This window comes from Peromyscus leucopus, chromosome X, assembly GCF_004664715.2.
Source record: "Peromyscus leucopus breed LL Stock chromosome X, UCI_PerLeu_2.1, whole genome shotgun sequence".
NCBI classification, from domain to species: domain Eukaryota; kingdom Metazoa; phylum Chordata; class Mammalia; order Rodentia; family Cricetidae; genus Peromyscus; species Peromyscus leucopus.
Genome location: NC_051083.1, coordinates 105,230,551 through 105,252,172, shown reverse-complemented (window position 1 = coordinate 105,252,172; position 21,622 = coordinate 105,230,551). Strand labels below are relative to the sequence as shown.

General features: G+C 36.6%; 1 protein-coding gene across 2 annotated transcripts in view; it reads left to right on the top strand.

Moving 5' to 3' along the window:
* Positions 1-19,713, top strand: part of Cul4b (cullin 4B) — a 43,423-nt gene extending 23,710 nt beyond the window's left edge. Inside the window, exons 9-23 of one of the 2 annotated variants that reach the window (XM_028893713.2) lie at positions 230-392; positions 556-645; positions 943-1,025; positions 1,756-1,823; positions 3,047-3,165; positions 3,722-3,914; positions 5,904-6,008; positions 6,891-7,001; positions 7,799-7,890; positions 9,425-9,532; positions 10,713-10,826; positions 11,637-11,742; positions 13,267-13,439; positions 14,696-14,848; positions 17,533-19,713. In XM_028893713.2, the coding sequence (XP_028749546.2) occupies positions 230-392; positions 556-645; positions 943-1,025; positions 1,756-1,823; positions 3,047-3,165; positions 3,722-3,914; positions 5,904-6,008; positions 6,891-7,001; positions 7,799-7,890; positions 9,425-9,532; positions 10,713-10,826; positions 11,637-11,742; positions 13,267-13,439; positions 14,696-14,848; positions 17,533-17,628 (1,774 nt within the window). In that variant the 3' untranslated portion in view covers positions 17,629-19,713. The remainder of the gene's footprint in view (positions 1-229; positions 393-555; positions 646-942; positions 1,026-1,755; positions 1,824-3,046; positions 3,166-3,721; positions 3,915-5,903; positions 6,009-6,890; positions 7,002-7,798; positions 7,891-9,424; positions 9,533-10,712; positions 10,827-11,636; positions 11,743-13,266; positions 13,440-14,695; positions 14,849-17,532) is intronic. The other variant, XM_028893714.2, reaches the window with a different exon arrangement.
* Positions 19,714-21,622: the final 1,909 nt, after the last annotated feature.

Below are 21,622 nucleotides of genomic sequence, written 5' to 3'. Positions count from 1 at the left end.
CTAAAACCAAGTGATTGAGGAAGCTAGGAATTCAGTTTCAGTTCTCATTAAAGAGAAAATGAGTTTCCTGTATGCTTTAATAATGTTATTCAAAATTAAATGTGGATTTTATCCTTTTATAGTCACTGCTTCAAAGTCTGGGGCTCTACTTAACATGTGATAAGTTAACTAAGCCTGTTCAGATGTGGTATTGCCAGTTTAGATCATACTTACTTGTTTTTAATTTTAGGGACATGGGACTAGAATTATTTAGGGCTCATATTATAAGTGATCAGAAAGTCCAGACAAAAACAATCGATGGCATCCTTCTCTTGATTGAGAGAGAGCGGAATGGCGAAGCAATTGATAGAAGTTTACTTCGAAGCCTTTTAAGTATGCTGTCTGATTTGCAAGTAAGTTTCACTAACAAACACTCACTGTACTGCCTACAAATGTGAATACTGTTCCTAGTTTGATGTTTGAAATCCACAGTCAGAGTGCTGTTCATATAGAGTTCAGATGGAAGACATTCAGTAAATATTTAACAAATACTTTTGGTTTTTTCCCTCCTCCTAGATTTACCAAGACTCTTTTGAACAACGATTTTTGGAGGAAACTAACAGGCTTTATGCAGCTGAAGGTCAAAAGTTAATGCAAGAAAGAGAGGTATTTAAAAATCATGATTAATAAATCTACTATCTTTTACAATACACATTACCGTGTAGAACACAAACTTCCCTTTCTATTTATATTCCCAACATTGTAATGCTCTTCTCTCACTTAGGTGCTCCTTTCTTTTCTCTCTTCTTAAAGGCCAGAATTCTGGATCATAAACTCTACCTCTAATTTTACATCATTCTACCTTGTCACATTTGACGGGGCTGCTCCCCGGATCTTTTGGACTTGATATTTTCTGAGTGATTTAAGGGGAGGAAAACAATAATATAAAAACTATCTTTGTAGGTTCCTGAGTATCTTCATCATGTTAATAAACGCCTAGAAGAAGAAGCAGACAGACTTATTACTTACTTAGATCAGACCACCCAGTAAGTATTACATGCTCAGCCTAATAGTCTTAAAACTGTTGGTAAAGCACTTTAGGCATCTTAAACATGTTAGTAATAATATTCAAGTCTGATTTAGTCTTTAACAGTTGTTTTCATAATGTAAACTTCAAGTTATTATCTTCCCTAGCTAATTAGATTTAATCAAGGATTTAATTATTGGTTGGGTGTGTGTTTAGTATATAATTTTAAAATAGTATTAGAGACTGATATTTAAAATTTTTTTGGTGTTTTTGGTGCACAGTTTCACTAAAACCCAGGCTGCCCTGGAACTCATGATCCTCCAATGCCAGCCTCCCAAGTTCTAGGATTATAGGCATGCACCACCATGCCCAGCTTTTAAAATCTTTATATTGATTAAAACTCAGTAAGTGGGTGTTCAGAGAGAAGCTACTTCTGTACTTCTTAAACCTCACTAACCAAGTAGTTCCTTTAAGCAGCATAGATAACTGTGTTACCTTCTTAGTAAAAAGCAGAGAAATGTGGAAAAAGCTAGGCAGAGCAAGACCTTGGAGATCATTACTTTGAGTAAATTCTGAAATACACACTAGTTTTTTTTCTTTAGGCATTATGTAGAATAAATCTTGAGCACTATTAAATTGACACATAGGATGGAAATGGCAAACAATGTAAAATGAAATATTTGATTTGTTTTCTCTAGCAGCTTTAAATTTTCAGAAAGGTGTATCAATTCTCTCTTCCCTCCTTTTAGGAAGTCGCTAATTGCTTCTGTTGAGAAACAACTTCTAGGTGAACACTTAACAGCAATTCTTCAGAAAGGTAATTGGCAATTTGTAAATAAAAGATTATGAGGGCTGCAGAGATGGCTCAGTGGATAAGGGCACTTGTTGCTCTTGCAAAGGACCCAAGGGCAATTCCCAGTACCCACATGGTGACTCAAAACCATCCAAAATTCCAGTTTCAGGGGATCAAATACTCTGTTATCCTCCCTGGTCACCAGGCATTCTCATTGCACATACATGCAGGAAAAACACTCGAACTCATAAAAAATAAAATCAAAATGAAAAATACTAGATAGGTCACCATCATGTCTGCTCAAAGTTCAGGTTTAAATGAATATTATCCTTAACATGTGCTGTCTTAGTTTTTTTTGTGTGTTTTGTTTTTTTGTTTTTCAAGACAGGGTTTTTCTGTGTAGCCCTGGCTGTCCTGGAACTTAATATGTAGACCAGGCTGGCCTCGAACTCACACAGGTCCACCTGCCTCTATTTCCTTAGTCTTAATTAGTGGTGGAAGAATGATCTCAGAACTGTTTGTCTCAGTTGGCCATTTAAGATTAGTAGCGAAAACTGCTTATTGATAACTAAGCATCATAAAAGCATCAGAAGTAAAGGAGGATGTTTAGTGTGTAGTTTTAAGTTTTTAGTGCTTTAAAATCATTTTATGAAAACAGCTTAACCAAAAGTTTGTTAAAGAATATTGAGACCCATTCAAACAAAGTTTAATGACGAAAAACTAAAACTTGATAAGCGATAAGCATGTCGTTCATTTCTGAAGACTGGCAACTCTTTCCCCTGTTCATTGTCCTAAATTTTCTGTAGTTGCTGGTTTCTTGACTGAAAGTGGAACTAAGAAGAGAGTTCTGCTAACTAATACCAGTCAAGAAATTGGGCTGGGTAGCCATAGAACATTTTAGTGTGAGTTGCCCTGGTTCATCCTCAGTACTACAGACCCAAAATAGAAACAATGGGAATTTGGACATGTAAGAAAACAGTAAAGGAAGGTATTCCTTTTGTGTGTGTGTGTGTGTGTGTGTGTGTGTGTGTGTGTGTGTGTGTGTGTGTGTGTGTGTGTTTTCTTAGCATGTAGAGCTAAGAACTTCTAAACCTTGGTGTTCTTACAGGATACATTCACATAAATTTTAGTTATAGTTTAGACCATGAATCACAATAGTAATTTCAACTTACATTTGTTTTAGTAAAATGCATGGCAATTTTATTCACTTTTTGATTCTATTTTAATGCCAAAATATTTCAAACCAGGTTTAAATAATCTCCTTGATGAAAACAGAATTGAAGATTTGTCTCTGCTGTATCAGCTCTTCAGTAGAGTTCGAGGTGGAGTTCAGGTTCTCTTACAACAGTGGATTGAGTATATTAAGGTATTAACAGTTGATTTTACTCCTGAATGTTTTATAATCTACATATCAAGAACATCAGCATTTCTTGTTAGGTGCATTTTTTAAGGAAGGAATTTAAAAAGAATAAAAAATTTGAAATATCAGCCTGAGATGTAGCTGTGTGGCATATCAGCAATAAAACTTGAGTGATGTTTGATGGTATTTCTAGCTCTAATACTTCAGTGAATATAGGAGATTAAAGGATTGTTAGCATTCTGCTACCATTTAGTTAAGATAAAATCTAGAGTCTATTCTTCCAAGTTTGAACTACAAACTTTCCCTCCCTCATTCCTGTTTTAAAAGTATAGACCCTACTTCCTTAACAGTAAGAAAAAGCTTCTAGAGTCTTCTAATAACACCCCATTAGGATATTGTGTACCCAATGGTCATTCATTTTTGTGTTTAGGAGGGAATATTATCTGTTTTTTTCCCTCTTTTCCTTCAGAAACAGCTATACCTTTTTATGATTGTTAAATACATGTGCCAACTTTAGAATATGGTTTGGTGATTATTTTCTTTATACCATTTTCATTTTCAGGCTTTTGGAAGTACTATTGTTATTAATCCTGAAAAAGATAAAACCATGGTTCAAGAATTGTTGGACTTTAAAGATAAAGTTGACCATATAATTGATACCTGCTTTATGAAAAATGAAAAATTTATCAATGCTATGAAAGAAGCATTTGAAACATTCATTAATAAAAGACCAAATAAGCCAGCTGAGCTAATAGGTATGTTTCATATTCTTTTTCTGGTTTTATAAATATTGATAAACTCTGAGGTAAAACCATATTATACCTCTATCTTGTTTGTTTGATGTTGCTTAGCTAGTAATACTAAATCTGAAAGTGTCTCTAAGGATGTAGTAGATGTAAGTTGTAAATTCCTTCAAGCTAAACAACTTCACAAAGCCTTCATGTTAAACATAATATAAATTCTTTGTGAGCTAGGACATTGGCCCTCATTTACTTTTAGTGAGCAAGCTTGATTCTGTGCTTTCTAAGCCTATAGTGATTTAGAATGGTGCAGAGTACTATTTTCTAAAGGTCTCCAGTTACAGCTACAGGAAAAGGACAGCATGAAATTTCCAATGACAATGAATAAAAAGTCCAGGATGAAAATAAATCTAATAATATAGGCTCACTGAATATACAGGTGTGTTGTTCTGCTTCTCACGATTCCTTACACATGCACTAGTACCCTAGGAAACTAGGTCCTCTGCCAAAAGGATGAAGTCGGGTTTGGTTGAAGTCTAATTTTGTTTGCATTGAAACATTTTATAAATTGTGCCTTCTGCTGTATTGTTTCTGGTCTATTCAAATAGAAAAGTAATGTTTAAGAATTCTCTATGATTTGACATTGCTGCTGCTGGTGGTGGTGTTATAGCAGTGGTGGCCACCGCTGCTACTGTTTCTGGGATTACAATTTCATGATTGCTTACTACAGCTAGCACAGTGGAGACCCTGGCAGCAAAAGTAGCTACCACAGTTAATCTTTCATTCTACTGGGCATGATAAATTTAATTCAACAGTTATATACATTTCAATTTGTTATAAACTCAAGTTCCATTTGCTTTTGGGATACCATCTTAAAAGGACTCCAATTTGCAGGAAGGCTCGTTAAGGAAGGGAATGGCTCAGTTGCCTTTAGCCTACTGGCTATGGGTGGGATAGGACCTCTGTTGGTCTTTTCTGTGTTGAACACACAGATTGCAAGCCCAGTGCCACTTTGAGATCTTTGGCAATAGTTAACTCTGCAGCTCACACATGATTGAGCCTGTATGATAATGAGTATTCAGAGACGGGTAATGCCTGGGGGCACTCACCAACCTAAGACAGAGCGCCACACAGGCATCTCCATGACGGGTAAGGTGACCTGCTGACGTCCCATGCATCCTAAGTCAGAAGCTCATTTTTTAGTAAAAGGGGGGACTTGTAGGGCCCTGCTCCCCCCGCCCCCCGTTTTGGGTAACTGTTGCCTTTCTTGCTGACCTTGACCTTGATATCCTCCCTATGCTAATTCCCTGCCGTGTTCTACCCTTCTGAATGCTTAAGGGAAGTTCCTTGTCTGTGTATCCTGCATAAAGGGTGTTACAGCTTAGATGCAAGATTGTAAAACATCGGTAGCAAACTTCTGCCATCTGAGGTTCTCCCATTTTGCTATAAGCCTGTATTTAATAACTCTTCCCTCCTTCAGTAAACAGTATTTGGCATTAAATAAATAAATAAATGAATGAATGCATGCTCTATGTAAATTAGAAACTTGAGAAGGATACTCATGTTTCTAATGACTTTGTTTAACCCTACACAGAGCTACATGGAACCTCTACCATGAGCTTGTCTGTACCTCATTTTATATTTTTATTTCTTTTTTTTTTTTAACTCTGAAGTACTAGGGTTTGAACCCACAGCCCTGTACATGCTAGGCAAGTACTCTACCACAGAGCTACATTATATAGCCCTTCAACACCCCATTTTGATATCATTAAGCCAGCAAGTATACTCTGGAGTCAGACTTAATGCTTTTAGGTTGTGGTATTTATTAGCCCAGTGACATTGACAAGTTAACATGATCTTCCTTGTATTGAAGACTTATAAAATGCATGTACATATAGCAGAAATACTAAAGAATATTTTATAGTCTTGTTTGGGTATGTGTAGTTGTTAGTACCTTTTAGACACCCATGGTCACTAAACAACAATGCTTTTTCTTTATTTTAGCGAAGTATGTGGATTCAAAACTTCGTGCAGGCAACAAAGAAGCTACAGATGAAGAGCTTGAGAAAATGTTGGATAAAATAATGATTATATTTAGATTTATCTATGGTAAGTGTTGATTACTGCTTTTATACTTTTCTTTTAAAACAAAGCTCTCGGGTTGGGGATTTAGCTCAGTGGTAGAGCGCTTGCGGCAAGGCCTTGGGTTCGATCCTCAGCTCCAAAAAAAAAAAAGCACTCTGAGCGAGGCATAGTGGTAGGTACTGGAAGTCTAGAATTCAGGAGGCAGCATTGCTGTATAGATTACATAGTGAGTATCTCAGGCCAACTAAGTCAACATAGCAAGGACTCGTCTCAAAACAAACAAAAACAAAACAAAGCAATCCTAGAGGAACTTGGGACGTTTATATAACCTGGAGAGACTGTTAGAGAACTAGAGTTTACATTTTAGTCATTGTATTTTTAATTCCTTAAGAATAGTTGCTTAAACTGGATGGTGGTGGTGCACACCTTTATTCCTAGCACTCAGGAGGCAGAGCAGGCGGATTTCTGTGAGTTCGAGGACAGCCTGGTCTACAGAGCAAGATCCAGGACAGCCAAGGCTGTTAAATAGAGAAATCCTGTCTCAAAAAACCAAAGTGGGGAAAATAGTTGAGGAATGTAACTAAATTGCCTTGTGCTTTGACCTTTCCACTATTAAGAACCTGGGATTTTGCTGCTTGTTTTAATCTCTTGGGTTTTGGTGCTAACAGGACCAGTGTACTAAATTTTTTTTCTGAAGAAAAGTTAATAATACAGTCTTAATTTTTTACAGTAAAGAACTTTTGAAATGTCTGGCACAGACATAGACCTCCAGTGTCTTGAGTTTAATAAACTTGAATAAAATGTATAAAGTAAAATAACTTGAGGTGCTGTGATTAAGCTTTTTGAAGCCATTTTGTTACAACTTTACTTGGCATATCATGAGTGTTATATTTTTATTTAATATAGGCAAAGATGTTTTTGAGGCCTTCTATAAGAAAGATTTAGCCAAACGCCTATTAGTTGGCAAGAGTGCATCTGTAGATGCTGAAAAATCAATGCTGTCCAAACTGAAACATGGTATGTTTGCTGTTCTCATTTTTCTCTTTTATTATTTCAATTTTGCCTTTCTTTAGTATTTGAGAGAAATGTTGGGCTAATTGTACTATTTTCATTTATTGCTTTTTTGTTAATCATTTCATGTACACATGATGATATGCATAAAAACATAAACTGAGGGGATGGGGAGGATGGCTCAGTGGGTAAGAGCTCTTGCTGCAAAAGCATGAGGACCAGAGTTTAAATCCCCAGCACTCATGTGAAAAGGCCATGTGTATGTATAACCCCAGTGACTAGGGGTTGGGTGAGAGGAGGATCTCTGGGGCTTCCTGGGTGCCAGCCTAGGTCTAGGTTCAATGAGAGATCCTGTTTCAAAAGAATAAGGTAGAGTGTGGTAGAGCAGTACAGCCAATGTCCTCTGGCTTCTATATGCATGAATGGGTGCCCACACCTGTACACACATTTCCTGACCCTCTAACACACACACACACACACACACACACACACACACACACACACACACACACACACATACACACACACACAATTGTTGGCTTTTTTTAAAGATAAAGAATTATTCTTCTGTTTATTTGTATGAAAAGTTCCCAAATATACTTGAAAGTAGATAAGGTTGCTATGGGATTAAAGAGTTTGCCTCTGAATTAGTAGGGCACATACTGGGAGGTAAGAATTTATTTTCGCTCTTACCAGTAGTTACAGGTCATATTTTATGCCCAAGTAAGATTTGCATTTTTTTCTGATTTTTAAATACTTTGTACTATCTTGAAATATTATAAATATACAAACATCTTCAATAGAATGTGGAGCCGCATTCACCAGCAAGCTTGAAGGGATGTTTAAAGACATGGAGCTTTCTAAAGACATCATGATTCACTTCAAACAGGTAAAAGTGAGTTAAACTCTTACTTAATTCCTTGAACTTAAGGATATTTAAGTTATGCCTTTGCGGCGGTCCATATTGAAGAGGATAAATAGAAACATATTTGTTACAAATAACTTCATAGCAACTTAAAAGATATAGTAGAAGAAAATGTCATCAATGAAATGTAAATACATTTGACCTACTTGAGAATTTAGTCTTAATAAACACCTAGAATAAGACAGAAATATAAGTAAAATGTATTAGACTAAAGTTAGCGTAAGAATTATAGTTAGACAGTATGATCAGGGCTTTTTTGACATCTAATCAAGGTTGGAGGACTTTCAGAGTTTGTAATGGGAGAGAGGTGAGGTGGAGAGGTATATAATATCTGTGGGGACATTTGAGATGAGAAGCTGGAGTTGTAGTTTTGAAGACATGGATAGCAGGTTGTTTAAAAATATTTTTGTTGCCGGGCAATGGTGGCGCACGCCTTTAATTCCAGCACTCGGGAGGCAGAGCCAGGCGGATCTCTGTGAGTTCGAGGCCAGCCTGGGCTACCAAGTGAGTTCCAGGAAAAGGCGCAAAGCTACACAGAGAAACCCTGTCTCAAAAAACCAAAAAAAAAAAAAAATTTTGTTTGTTTTAAAATATTTTTTTAAGATTTATTTATTTATTATGTATACAGAAGAGGGTGCCAGATCTCATTACAGATGGTTGTGAGCCATCATGTGGTTGCTGGGAATTGAACTCAGGACCTCTGGAAAAGCAGTCAGTGCTCTTAACCGCTAAGCCATCTCTCTAGCCCTGTTTTAAAATATTTTAAGAACATAACCAGATGTAGTTTTTATAACTGCAGTCTCAGCTACTTTGGATGCTGAAATAATGATATATGGGCAATAGAGTGAAACCCTGTCTCAGAGAGCAGTAGTAGCAAGAACTAGACAATAGTGATGGCAAATTAGATTTTACACTCTGAGAGTTTCAGTAATGACTTTTTGACCACTGTATTGAAGGTGGTAAATGGAACTGAAGGACTCGATGGAGAAAGTTCAGAGTCAGTAGCTGCAGAGTAGGATTTATCTGCCTTGCCCTTTCCCCTTCTTCCTTTCCCACTTCAGGTCACCACCTTCAAACAGGGAATGAAGCAGTTGAAAAACCAGAGACTTGGGCTGGCTGGTGGGGTGAGGAATGGGAGTTGCTGCAAGGTGTTCCAATCCATGTAGGGGTCTCCAAAGGTGGGGACTACAGGTAGCATTGGGGGAAAAGAATGGAGAAGAGATGCTATAACAGCCCCAGCTTTTGTGAGAAGTTGAGTTAATAATGCCTAGGATGTTTTAATGGGAATTTTGTATGCCACTGTATCAAAATAGCCACTTGGGTATTTGTCTACTGCATTTTGTGTAACCGGCATTTCAAGTCTCAATAGTTAGTTGCCTTTATTTTCAGGGTGGTTAGTATTCACATATATTTTTAGAATAAGGAAATTCTTAAATGAGTCAGTTAATTATGGTATGATGTATATACTTTTGTAACCTCAGTGTGTATGTTGATCTTTTTATAGTATATGCAGAACCAGAACGTACCTGGCAATATTGAATTAACTGTGAATATCCTGACAATGGGTTACTGGCCAACATATGTGCCAATGGAAGTCCATTTGCCACCAGAGGTAAGATTAACTGTTTCAGACCTAAGCTATAGGCATAGAAATCACACTTTTTTTCTGCTTTTCATTTGAAAATATATGCCTTTTAAAGGCTTATGTCAGCAAACATAGGAACAAAATGAGTGTTAATATTTTATTCTTTTACTTCAACTTTCAAGTCCACTTGAACATATTAGTGAAGGTAGGTCTCTAAATTTAGTGCTATTTTCCCCAATTATTCTTCTATTTCTTAACTTGTGACCTCTTAATAATAATCTTAGCTGTCAAAAAAATGTTGTACATATTTCACCTGAAGGCAGGACTGGTGAATATGATGTATACATGAGTACCCCCTAATGCATTGGAAACTATTCCACTCAGGACAAAAACCTAGAAGGTTGAATAAAGAAAGATATTGAGAGTCCTCTATGGAAAGTGTCATAAAGAAAGAATATGGTGAAGTTGAAGAGAAAGGGCAGAGCTCAAACTTTAGAAAGGCTCACCTTTAGCAGATGGTAAGAAGAGGAACCTATTAAAGAAACTTGGGCAGAAGCAGCAGTGGGAGAAAGGAGTCAGTAGAATATAGAAGCCCAAGTGACCAGAGGTGAAAGGAATGATTAAATAGTGTAGAAGAGCTAAAAGAGTGTAAAGATCACCAAGCACTGTTACATTGGGGAGATTTTGACTTTATATTAAAGAGATTGATACCTACTGGATAATCATGAAAGCTATCAGAAGTTACTTTAGATGGGGTTAAGAAGGGTAAGAGGGGGCTGGAGAGATGGCTCAGCAGTTAAGAGCACTGGCTGTTCTTCCCAAGTTCCTGAGTTCAATTCCCAGCAACCACATGGTGGCTCACAACCATCTATAATGGGATCTGAAGTTCTCTCTCTCATGCAGAGTACTCATACCTAAAAAATACATGAATAATTAAAAAAAATTTTAAATATGAGTGGTGAGAGGGAGGTCATTGAGGTTGCCTAGGGGTGAAGGCACCTAACACCCAGAGCTTGAACTCTGAAGTTTAATCCCCAGAACCCACAAAGTGGGAGGAGGGAACTAACTCCTGAAAGTTGTCCTCTGACCTTCCTGAGCATCCTATGGCATGCACACTCCACCTCATGATCCAATAAATGAGTAAAAAAATCTCTGAAGGTGCTATTGCATATACAGCTTAAAGAAACACTTATTTTATTTGCTTTAGATGGTAAAGCTTCAGGAAATTTTCAAGACATTTTACTTAGGCAAACACAGTGGCAGGAAACTCCAGTGGCAGTCAACTTTGGGACACTGTGTGCTAAAAGCTGAATTTAAAGAGGTAAGTAGATATTCCCAAACCTTCATTTCTGCCTTCATCTTTTATGGAAGTCAAGTCGCTTATTTTGAAGGTTCAAGCTGCTGTTTTGTAAGTGTGGCCTTGATACCACATGGCAACAGTGGTAGCTTGTTAAAGCTTTGTGTTTTTTTAAGATGGTCCCACCTTTTCAACAATTGAGTTGGCCTTCTCTAAAATCGAAAACAATAGTCTTTCTTTACTTGTGGATGCAGAGTTCACACTGTCTTGTCAGAAATCATGTTACTGGAAGCTAGAGTGAGATATAAGGCAATTTTTTAAAAAAATTCCTACAGCTCTTCATTACTGATCTTAACAAAGTCAAAATACATTTGAAAGTGAGGAATAGTGAGTGGCACAGGGTTGTAATCCTTGGAAGATAGAGGGGCGGGAAGATAGAGAGTTCAAGGACACACTTGGCTAAATAGCAAGTAAGTCTAGTCTGGACTACATGAAACTCTGTCTGAAAAATGCACTCAGAGTAATAATTTCTTGCTGCTTATGGTGAATATTTATATTGATACACAGGGTTATTTCCATTACTTTATTCTGTTTTAATAAGGATTATAAAAAAAGCTATTAGGCTAACTAATCCTTCACCTCATTTTTTGTGGAATCATACCTAAACCTCAACCTCAAACTTCACATTTTATTGCCACCTGAAGCAGAGTTTTGGATAATGTTAATCTGTGCTTCTTAACTCACTAATTAAAAATGCTTTTCCTAGAAGAGATTTTTTTTTTATTAATTTTTTATTTTTTTTAAACTAGGCTAACTTGCTTTTTCTCTTAACAGGGCAAAAAAGAACTTCAGGTCTCTCTTTTTCAAACCCTGGTGCTGCTAATGTTTAACGAAGGGGAGGAATTCAGTTTAGAAGAGATTAAGCAAGCTACTGGGATAGGTTTGTATTGCATCTGTCAATATCAAGCAATTGTAGTTCTCTACTCTGTGCAGTCACTGTGTTCAGACTCTGGGAGATACAAGGAAGTAATCCTTTACTCTGTACTCTTTTTTTTTTAAAAGATTCATTCATTTATTTATGTTTATGTTATGAGCACAGTATATGTATAACATACATGTGCAGGAACCTGTTGAGGCCAGAAGGGGGCATTGTATCCCCTGGAACTTGAGTTGTGTGTCACCATGTAGGTGCTGGAAACTGGTATCTATCTGGTCCTCTGAAAGACCAGAAAGTACTCTTCAATGGTGAGATGTCTCTCCAGCCCCTTCCTCTGTATTCTTAGCAATTTCAAAACCAGTAAGTACCAGTATATAGTTCTAACAAGAAGTATGTTAAGCAAGAAATCATTGTGGAAGGAGTGGGACTTGAGTTGGAGAGAAGGCATGTGAAATAAAGGAAATAGTGTGAGAAAGGCTTAGGTGGTGTGGGTAGGAAGCATGAAAAGTTTGTAGCTTAGAATGGTAAGCTATAAAATCCAATAGGTAAGATGTATAGATAGACTGATGAATACAGCTGAAGCCTCTGCTATAGTGACTCAAAACATATGACTTAAAGGAAATAACAACTTACCTGGCATTGATAGGGCCAGCCACCTGGAACAGAAAAGAGTCTAGTCTAGAAACTATAGAGATAATTCTGACATAAAGTCCCAACGGGCTCCTGGTAAAATGATTCCAACAGCAATGGAATTACTACAGCCATGGTGGAATAAAGGTGAAGGAAAAATTAAAAGATAATTCTAGGATTTTCATTGGATTAGGTTAGTAATATCATTAGCAATGAAACAGAGGTTAATGGAGAATAAAACATACTGGAATGATAATAAAACAGCCAAGTGGTGGTGTGGGATAATGCTCTTGTACACTGTAAAGATTTGTCACTCCTATTGGTTTGATAAAATGCTGATTGGCCAGTAGCCAGGCAGGAGGTATAAGTGGGGTGACCAGACTAGGAGAAGGCTGGGGAGAAAAGGAGAGACGGGGTCTCCAGCCAGATGCAGAGGAAGTAAGATGAGAATGTTGGACTAAGAAAACGTACCAAACCACATATCTAAACATAGGCAAGAATTATGGGTTCATTTAAGCATAAGAGCTAGTTAGTTATAAGCCTGAACAATAGTCCAAACGGTTTATAATAGTATAAGCCTTTTTGTGTTTATTTGGGACTGAACAGCTGCAGGACCAGGTGGGACAGAAACTTCCATCTACAATGTGGAGTGTCCTTTTAGTGATTGACTTGAGAGAAGTGAAATGTTGCATCAGAAGTTTTAGTAGTTGTTTGCATGGGGTGACAATGATTTTACAAGACAACTAGAAAAAAATTGTTATTGGATAGCACAAAGAGCAGGTGTTGATGACCTGGGGAAAAAAGACACAGTTTAGTAGAGAATGTGTAGAAATCAAATTGATGTTGAATGTAGTGTTCTGCATGTTACTAGCAAATGACTAACCATTACTTCTTCAGAGGATGGAGAATTAAGGAGAACACTGCAGTCACTAGCCTGTGGCAAAGCTAGAGTTCTGGCTAAAAATCCAAAGGGCAAAGATATCGAAGATGGTGACAAATTCATTTGTAATGACGACTTCAAACACAAACTCTTCAGGATAAAGATCAATCAAATCCAAATGAAAGAAACGGTAAACCTTTTGCTCTCTTGTCCTGCTGTATTAGGTTTATGTGTGTTTATAGTAGAAATTTACAGATTAAAAAAATTGTAGCTGGGTGGTGGTGGCACACGCCTTTTTAATCGCAGCACTTGGGAGGCAGAGCCAGACAGATCTCTGTGAGTTCAAGGCCAGCCTGGTCTATAAAGCAAGTTCCAGGACAGGCACCAAAAGTACACAGAGAAACCCTGTCTTGAACACCCCCCCCAAAAAAAATTGTGTTATGTGCTTGAGTGTTTTACCTGCATGTGAGTCTGTGCATCACATCAGGCCTGGGGCCCATATGCCAGAAGAGGGTATTGGTTTCACTGGAGCTGGAGTTACAGATGGTTGTTAATGTACAGGTTCTCTTTACTGCTGAACCATGTTTCCAGCCCTGAAATTTACAGTTTATTTCTCTAATGCTGCCATTATTATTAACATTTTCTGTCCCTATGTCTACCCAAGTACATTTCAGTATTTGATTTTATGTTTCTTTTTGTTGAGGAGTAAACATTATAGGGTTGACAGTCAACGTAGTTGTTTGTTTTTTGATTTGTTTGTGAAAAGAACCTGATGCCCAAGGTTGTCCTCTTACATCCCCAACCACACTCACTTAATGTACATACCCCCACACATATTTTAAAAATAAACACAATGCTAAATAGCTACATAATATTCTTGTATGTGGCCCATTTTAAAAAATCCGTACCTAAATCATAATCTCTAATCTTTTCCTTAAGATGAATTCATGGAAGTAAATTTGGATCAATGAGTGTGAACATTTTAAATTTTAGGGAAGACCAGAGGACAACTTCCAGTGTCATTCCTTAGGACCTTGTTTCTTGCCGTGGTTTCTTACTTGCCTGGAACTCACTAATTAGGCTTGGCTGGCTAGGTTTTGAGTTCCTAGAATCTGTTTATCTGTTTTTACATGAGTTCATGAAAATTAAATTTAAAAACCAGGTCCTCATACTTGCAGGGCAGACACTTGACCAAATGAGTCTATCTCCTGCGTCCTCAAAGGTGGTATTTTTCTGTCAGCCTTTGTAGGCATTGCTTTATTGGTACAGGGCAGTATGATTAGAACAGAAAGGAGCTATATTTGTCAAGTTTTTTCTTCTTGTGTCTGTATTTATAAGGTCCCATTTAGATGAGTCAGTGCCTTTAGAACAGTAACACTGTTATGTCCCCAATGTACAGTTTGTCTTAATAATTAAGTTTGACTTCGTTTGAAAACTTTTTTTTAGGTTGAAGAACAAGCAAGCACTACAGAAAGAGTATTTCAAGATAGACAATACCAAATTGATGCTGCGATTGTCCGAATTATGAAGATGAGAAAAACACTTAGCCACAATCTTCTTGTTTCAGAGGTCTACAATCAGCTAAAATTTCCAGTAAAAGTAGGTGTTTCTGTGTCTCCATACTGGGACTTGTTATAAATGAAAGAGAATACATTTGACTTTAGACACTAATCTTGCAAATATAGATTAAAGGCATAAAGCCATTTGGAACAACAAGATTTACTTCCTATAGTCATACATGTGATTCACAAAAGAATATTGTTACAAAAGAATATTGTTGGTATATGTATACAACTGTGATAAATTGGGGAAACAATTTACAAAAGCTCTTCCCTATACTTGAAAGTTTAGTGAGTAAATACGGCTTTGAAATTTTTTAATTCACTCTATCTTTTGAGTCTTACTTTTCTGTAGAATTGACATATTTGGTTATTAAATTGAGTTCTATCTTGTTTAGTTACATTATATAAATATCTTCTCAGATCTGTTACAGAGGCTGCTGGGTGGATCATAGTGCTAAAGCACTTCTAGTGTCTTTTGAAAATGTCTAACAATATGTTCTAGTAAACTGAACTTGGTCAACACATTGGCTTGTTCCGATACAAATGTCCAGTAATAAAGGTGTTTAGACAAGGAGGTAATGTACTGGACTATTTTCCAAATTTTAAATGATTTCTAAACTTTTGTAATAAGAAACATTTGGTAGAGGTTGCATAGACTCTGGCTGTTAGGATTCCTAGCAGCTTTGGACTTTGATAAGTCATTTAATCTTGCTGAGCTTGTTTGGAATTGATAATTATACTTTGCTCGTACTATTATTTTGAGGCTTAAATGAGATGGGAAGTATAAAACACTTAGTAATAAGTTTGGTATGTATGTAAGTATGTAGTAGCTATTACTTCTAATAAGGTAGGTTGCTTCTTAAAACCTCAAACTGCCTCCTCGTTACCACACTTGCACACATGCTCAACTAATTATTTCACCTCCAGCAAGAATGCTTACTGATGCTAGAATGGAGGAGATCACTCACTATACTTTGATCATTACTAAGCCAAAGCCATTTGTTATTTAAACCTTGGAGTTAGTAAATGGAATTTTACTTCCCTGTTTATTTTTCTTTTTTGTTTTATCTTTTGTTTTTGCGTTAGGGTCTTACTGTGTTCCAAGGCTGACTTTGAAATCAGCCCTTCATAGCCATCGATTCCATATCTGTGACTTCAACAAACCAAAGGTTGAAAACATCCTTTGAGAATGCATTAGCTAGGCCAGGCAGTGGTGGGGCATGCCCTTAATCCCAGCCCTTGGGAGACAGAAGCAGGTGGATCTCTGAGTTCAAGGCCAATTGGTTCCAGGATAGCCAGGACTGTTATACAGAGAAACCCTGTCTTGACAAACCAAAACCAAACCAAACAAACAAAAAATGCATTACCTGGCTGGGTGTAGTAGTGAATGCCTTTAATCCTGGCACTGGGGAGGCAAAGGCAGGTGGATCTCTTAAGTTCGAGGCCAGCCTGGTCTATATAGTAAGTTCTAGGACACCAAGACTACAAAGAGAGACCCTGTCTAAAAAAAAAAACAAACAAAACCAGCTAGTTCATTTGTTTGGCTTTTAGTTTTGTTTGTATTTGAACTATAACACCTTAAGAATTTTGGGTATTGTAAGTGATATGGAAATATTTGATTTTTTTTATATCAGGGTCTGACTGTAGCTCAGACTGGCCTCAAAAGTCATCCTCTTACCTCAAATTCTCCATTGCTGGGATTGTAAGCATGTATCAGTACACCTGACCAAGACCATTTTAAACTGTACTAGAAGATAGCAGGAATTTATATGCAAATACTAAACATTGGCAGATTTTGGTGTGTCAGGGTTCTAGAACCAGTTACGTGTTCATACCAAAGAATGCTTTTATTACTTTTATGGGCCATATATACAATATAGTAGCTTTTTATCATTCAAGAGATAAGTATAATTAATTATCCGTGCAAGGCTATAATTTTTTTAAAGATTTTATTTTTAATTATGTATCTCTGTGTGGGTGTTTACTTGTATACAGATGTGTCGACTCCACATGGAGCTTGAGTTACAGGCAGTTGCAAACCACCTGATGTGGGTGCTGGAACCAAACTAGGATCTACACAGAGAAACTCAGTCTCAAAAAACCAAAAGGAAGGAAGGGAGGAAGGGAAGTAGAGGACCTGGGTTTGATTCCTAGTATCCATGATGGCTAATGCATCTTTAACTCCAGTTCCAGGGGATCTGACACCCTCTTCTGGCTTCAATGGGTACTGCTAATATATGGTACACAGACTAACATGCAAGCCAAACACCCATATCCATAAAAATAAATCTCAAAAAATGTAGTAAAAATAAATTAGTAGGAAATGTTATATAATGATAGGAGTATGGTAGTATAATATATGTGTAGTGTATAAACAGACACCTTGATGGGGGATTAAGACAGGATCTGGCTGACAAGATCCAGGCTACCCTCAAACTTGTGGTCCTCCTATCTCATCCTCCTGAACTAGGGTAGTAGTCAGGTGCCACCACACCTGCTTTTGTTCACCCTCACCCCTCTTTGAAAAAAAAAAAAACCATAGTGTTTCACTGTGTAGCTCTGGCTGTCCTGAAACTTGCTATGTGTAGACCAGGCTGGCCTCAAACTCACAGAGATCTGCCTGACTCCTGGGGCCTTTTGTTCTCTTTTGTTGGGATGTTGGTAGATAGGCTTATGTTGATGGTTATGAGCTTTGCATTGAAAATATGTTTTCTTTTACAGCCTGCAGATCTAAAGAAGAGAATAGAATCTCTAATTGACCGGGACTACATGGAAAGAGATAAAGAAAATCCAAATCAGTACAACTATATTGCATAGAATGTTGGCCTTGGAACATTTGTTGTCATATGCTGTAGCCAATGGATAAACTAACTTGTTGAATCTCATATTATTTGACTTCTTTTATACTTCCAATGACCAAATGAAGCAGTGTAATGGAAATAGTTGTGTGGACTTTTCTCAGTGGTTAACATGCCCATTTTAAAGAGTAATACTTAACCTTTAAGAAGAATGTTGTTGAACTCTTTGCATGTTATTTAGTATGATATGCAGAAAACTCTTTAAGAAAGTACTCGGTCTTCATGATTCCTTTTGGAACTGGGGAAGAGACCCCTATGGCCATTAAAAAGGGGAGGGGGATTCTTATACATCATCAATGAAGCAAAAGGTTTATTTGCTTAAAAGTGACTTAAAGATACTTAAACTGCATGCAAACTTTATTTACTGTACAGAGTTCTGGATGTATTTATCATATAGAAAAACCACCCTGGACTTGGTTGTTCACCCATTTTATGGTTTCCCTTGAAAAGAAAATTAAGTTGTTATTGCTGTTGGCATTCTGTTACACTGAAGGGATTGGTTAAGAAACCTTATTTGGAAACAAGTTTTTCAAGTAGGGTGGCAGTTACTTCCATAATACCTTATATATTCACATCCTAAAGTTTTCCATTTATGAGTATGGGATGTGTACATAAGACTTAGCTCCAAATTTACTGTGCTGATTAACAGGTACTTATTAAAATAGATAAAATAGAAAAATTACTGATCATCTCATACTAGAAGAACATAGTAAAAGGGGGAAATCCAGTTCTTTTTATTAAAAATGAATACAGTATGAAAATCACAGGAGACCAAAATCAACCTGTTTTGTAAATTTCAGGAGCAAAAATCACCAGCTACATTTCATCATGCTTCAGTCTTTAAATGTTGTTTGCATCGTTTTGTCTTTAACTTGGGCCAGTTGTCAACTGTTAGAGGCTTCCTAGGATTTGCATTCCAGTGTTTTCTACTGAAGTGTTTTTTTATTTTTTGGAAGCATCTCTTCTCTTTGTTGGTAAACAAAGATTTTACTTTCATCCACCTCCTGGCTTGGAGAAACTCTACATATGGTTCTCCCTTGTCTCACTTACACACTCCTTATTTGAAAATGTCAAGTTCTCTATTTTTTTTTTTAATTGCTTGAATTTAAGAGTTCTCATAGCCACTGGACACCTGCTTTTCAGGGAATTGTCCCCAAATTGTTCACACACACACAGAATAACAAAAGTATTGTTCTTCTAATTCAGAATGTGAGTAAAAGACTTCTCTTCATCACCAGAGGTTTTGCTTTGCTTCCTGGTTTCTTTTTCTATGAAGGGAATTGATTATGGGAGAGAAGCAGACAGTTTTAGTGTTTGCTTTTAAATTAGGACTTCTTCAGTGCTTTATCCAGCAGCATATTTTCTTATCTTTCTGGAGCCAGTTAGGGGCATTACTTAGACCTGAACCTTCAGCTTAGGAGATTTGGGACTCTATGTCTACTATTGTTGGTTCTCTTGAATTCTCAAAGACCTGTGGCCAGCTGTCTGTATTTTTTTAAGTTGCCCATTTCTCTAATGCATCAACTTGCACACTGTTTGACTATATATTAATATTTATAATTAGCTTCCCAATTTTTTTCGAGCAGCTATTTCGTATATTTTTGTCCAGCTCCTCTCCGATTTCCTTACAGGAGCTCTTCTGACAAGGAAATGTGGCTGTTACATTTACTGGACCATCAGCATCAGTGTTCTGATTAATCCTTGTTGGTCTCTGGGATATGGAGACTATTACACCACTCACTAGTTACTCTAAGGAATATTTAGGTAAAGTTGTTGCTACTAGGAGGCTCTTGATACCACATTCATTATCTTGAGAGTGGGTCCCTTTTCTGGGGTTCTTAATTCTTGGAAAATTTGATGCTGTTTCAGCTGAAAAACTAACCAGACTATTAAGGGAAGCTGGTTAAGAAACTGAAAAGTAATGGCAAACTACATTGCATAATTGTGAGTTTCAGTTGTTCTGTATCAGTTGAATTTTTGTGCTTTTATTCCCTTGTGTATGTGGTGGTTCTATTTTTCTCCAATAAAACTTTTATTTTAAAAAGGTTTCTTGGGGAAGATCTTTAAACTCCAAATATTGTGAGAAAAATCATAAAGCTAGAAAACAAAATCTTCCTGATGACTTCCTTAATTCACATTTGGCAGTTCACATTCGATTATTTTTATATCTTCTCTTTGTTATTTTGTTGGTAGTTTTGAGATACTGTGGAGGAGGCTATAGTAAAAAGATAGTAAAATTCCCAGCATTCTCAAAGTAGACAATTATTGCCACTTTAGAAAAATCAAGCTCAAGTATAAACATTTTTTCAGTCAAACTTTCAAAGTCAGCAGTTTCATAATGTCAATATAGAAGTAGTTTAGGTTGAAGTTGGAAGAAGAGATGGTGCTAATTTTTTTTTAGAGTGCCTGATACTCTGTTAATTGTTTCTGTTCGGGACAGCATACCATCACAGATGTTACTTGATCTTTTCCTAACTCAGTTCCTGAGACATTTTTCTGTAGACTTGAAGTCTCTACCACATGTGTGTTTGTACAGGAGAGGAAATGAGTTTATTCTATGTAGTCATGTGTATCTAAAGGTTTATTTTCTATCTTAGTATCCATAAATCTTTTTTTCTCTTTTTGAGACAAGAGTCTTGCTATGTTTCCTAGGCTGGCCTTGAATTTGTGATCTTCCTGCCTTGGGCTCTTAAGTGCTGGGATTATAGCTGTGTGCTACCCTGTCTTGTTCCACACATCATTAGTTGTATGCTTTTTGTCTGTTTTAATGACCACACTGTTTAATGTTGCACATGGCAAAAATGTTGCATATTTCATTCTCTCATTCACATAAAATTGCTAAAACAGTTTAAGAAGAAGGACCCAAGGGTAATAGGACTTTGTGTAATTACAGTTTATAAAATGTCCTTTCTAAAGCTTTACTTGGAAGGCAGAGGCAGGTTGATCTCTTTGTCAGTTCCAGGCCAGCTAGGGCTGCATAGTGAAAGTTGTCTGAAAAACAGAAAAAAAAAAAAACCCAACCCTCGTTTTATATTGGAATTAATATCTGGTTCAAATCAAATACTTTGTTCAATTATTTTTTTTCTTCCTGCTATTAGAATAAAGTGTATTTTCCTTTTGAATGGACAAATTATCCACTTAGAGTTAAAATTTAGAAATAATGTCTAGCATAGTAAAAAAATTATTTTATAAAACTTTTTATTCGCTATAGAATATAAGAATGTATACTATTAGACACGTTAGAACTTAATAGTTTTGCAAGCTACAAAACCATCTTTTCACCCTCTAATTCCTGTAATAACATCTCTCAACTTTCTTTTCAATTTTCTATTGTAAAATACACATAAAATTTACCATTCTAACCATTTTAAAATATCCAATTGAGACATTTAGTGTGTTCAGTGTTGTGCAGTTATCACCCTGCAGTTTCGGAATGTTTTCATCACCTCAGAAGGAAGCTCAGCGCCCATTATTGAGCAATTATTTTCCATTTCTCCTCTACCCAGCCCCCAGAAACCATTAACCCCTCTTCATCTGGATTTGCCTCCTTTAGATATCTTACATCACTGGAACTGTGACTTATGTTGGATTTCTTTCATTTTGTATGATGTTTTTCAAGGTTCATTCACGTCAGGCATTCATTCCCTTTTATAACTGAATTACATATATATGTATGTACATATATATGTTATATATATATATATATATATATATATATATATATATATATATACTATTTATTGAAAGTAGCTAAGGTCTGGGTTGTTTCCACTTTTTAGGGATTGTATACACACTTGTTTAATTCCTTGTTTCACAATCTTTTGAGAGTATACACAGAATGAAACTGCTGAGATACATGGTGATTCTGTTCTGAACTTAAGTCTTCAAACTACACTGCTGCTAGTAGCATCTGAGTTCCAATTTCTCTGCAGCCTCATCAATGTATGGTGTTC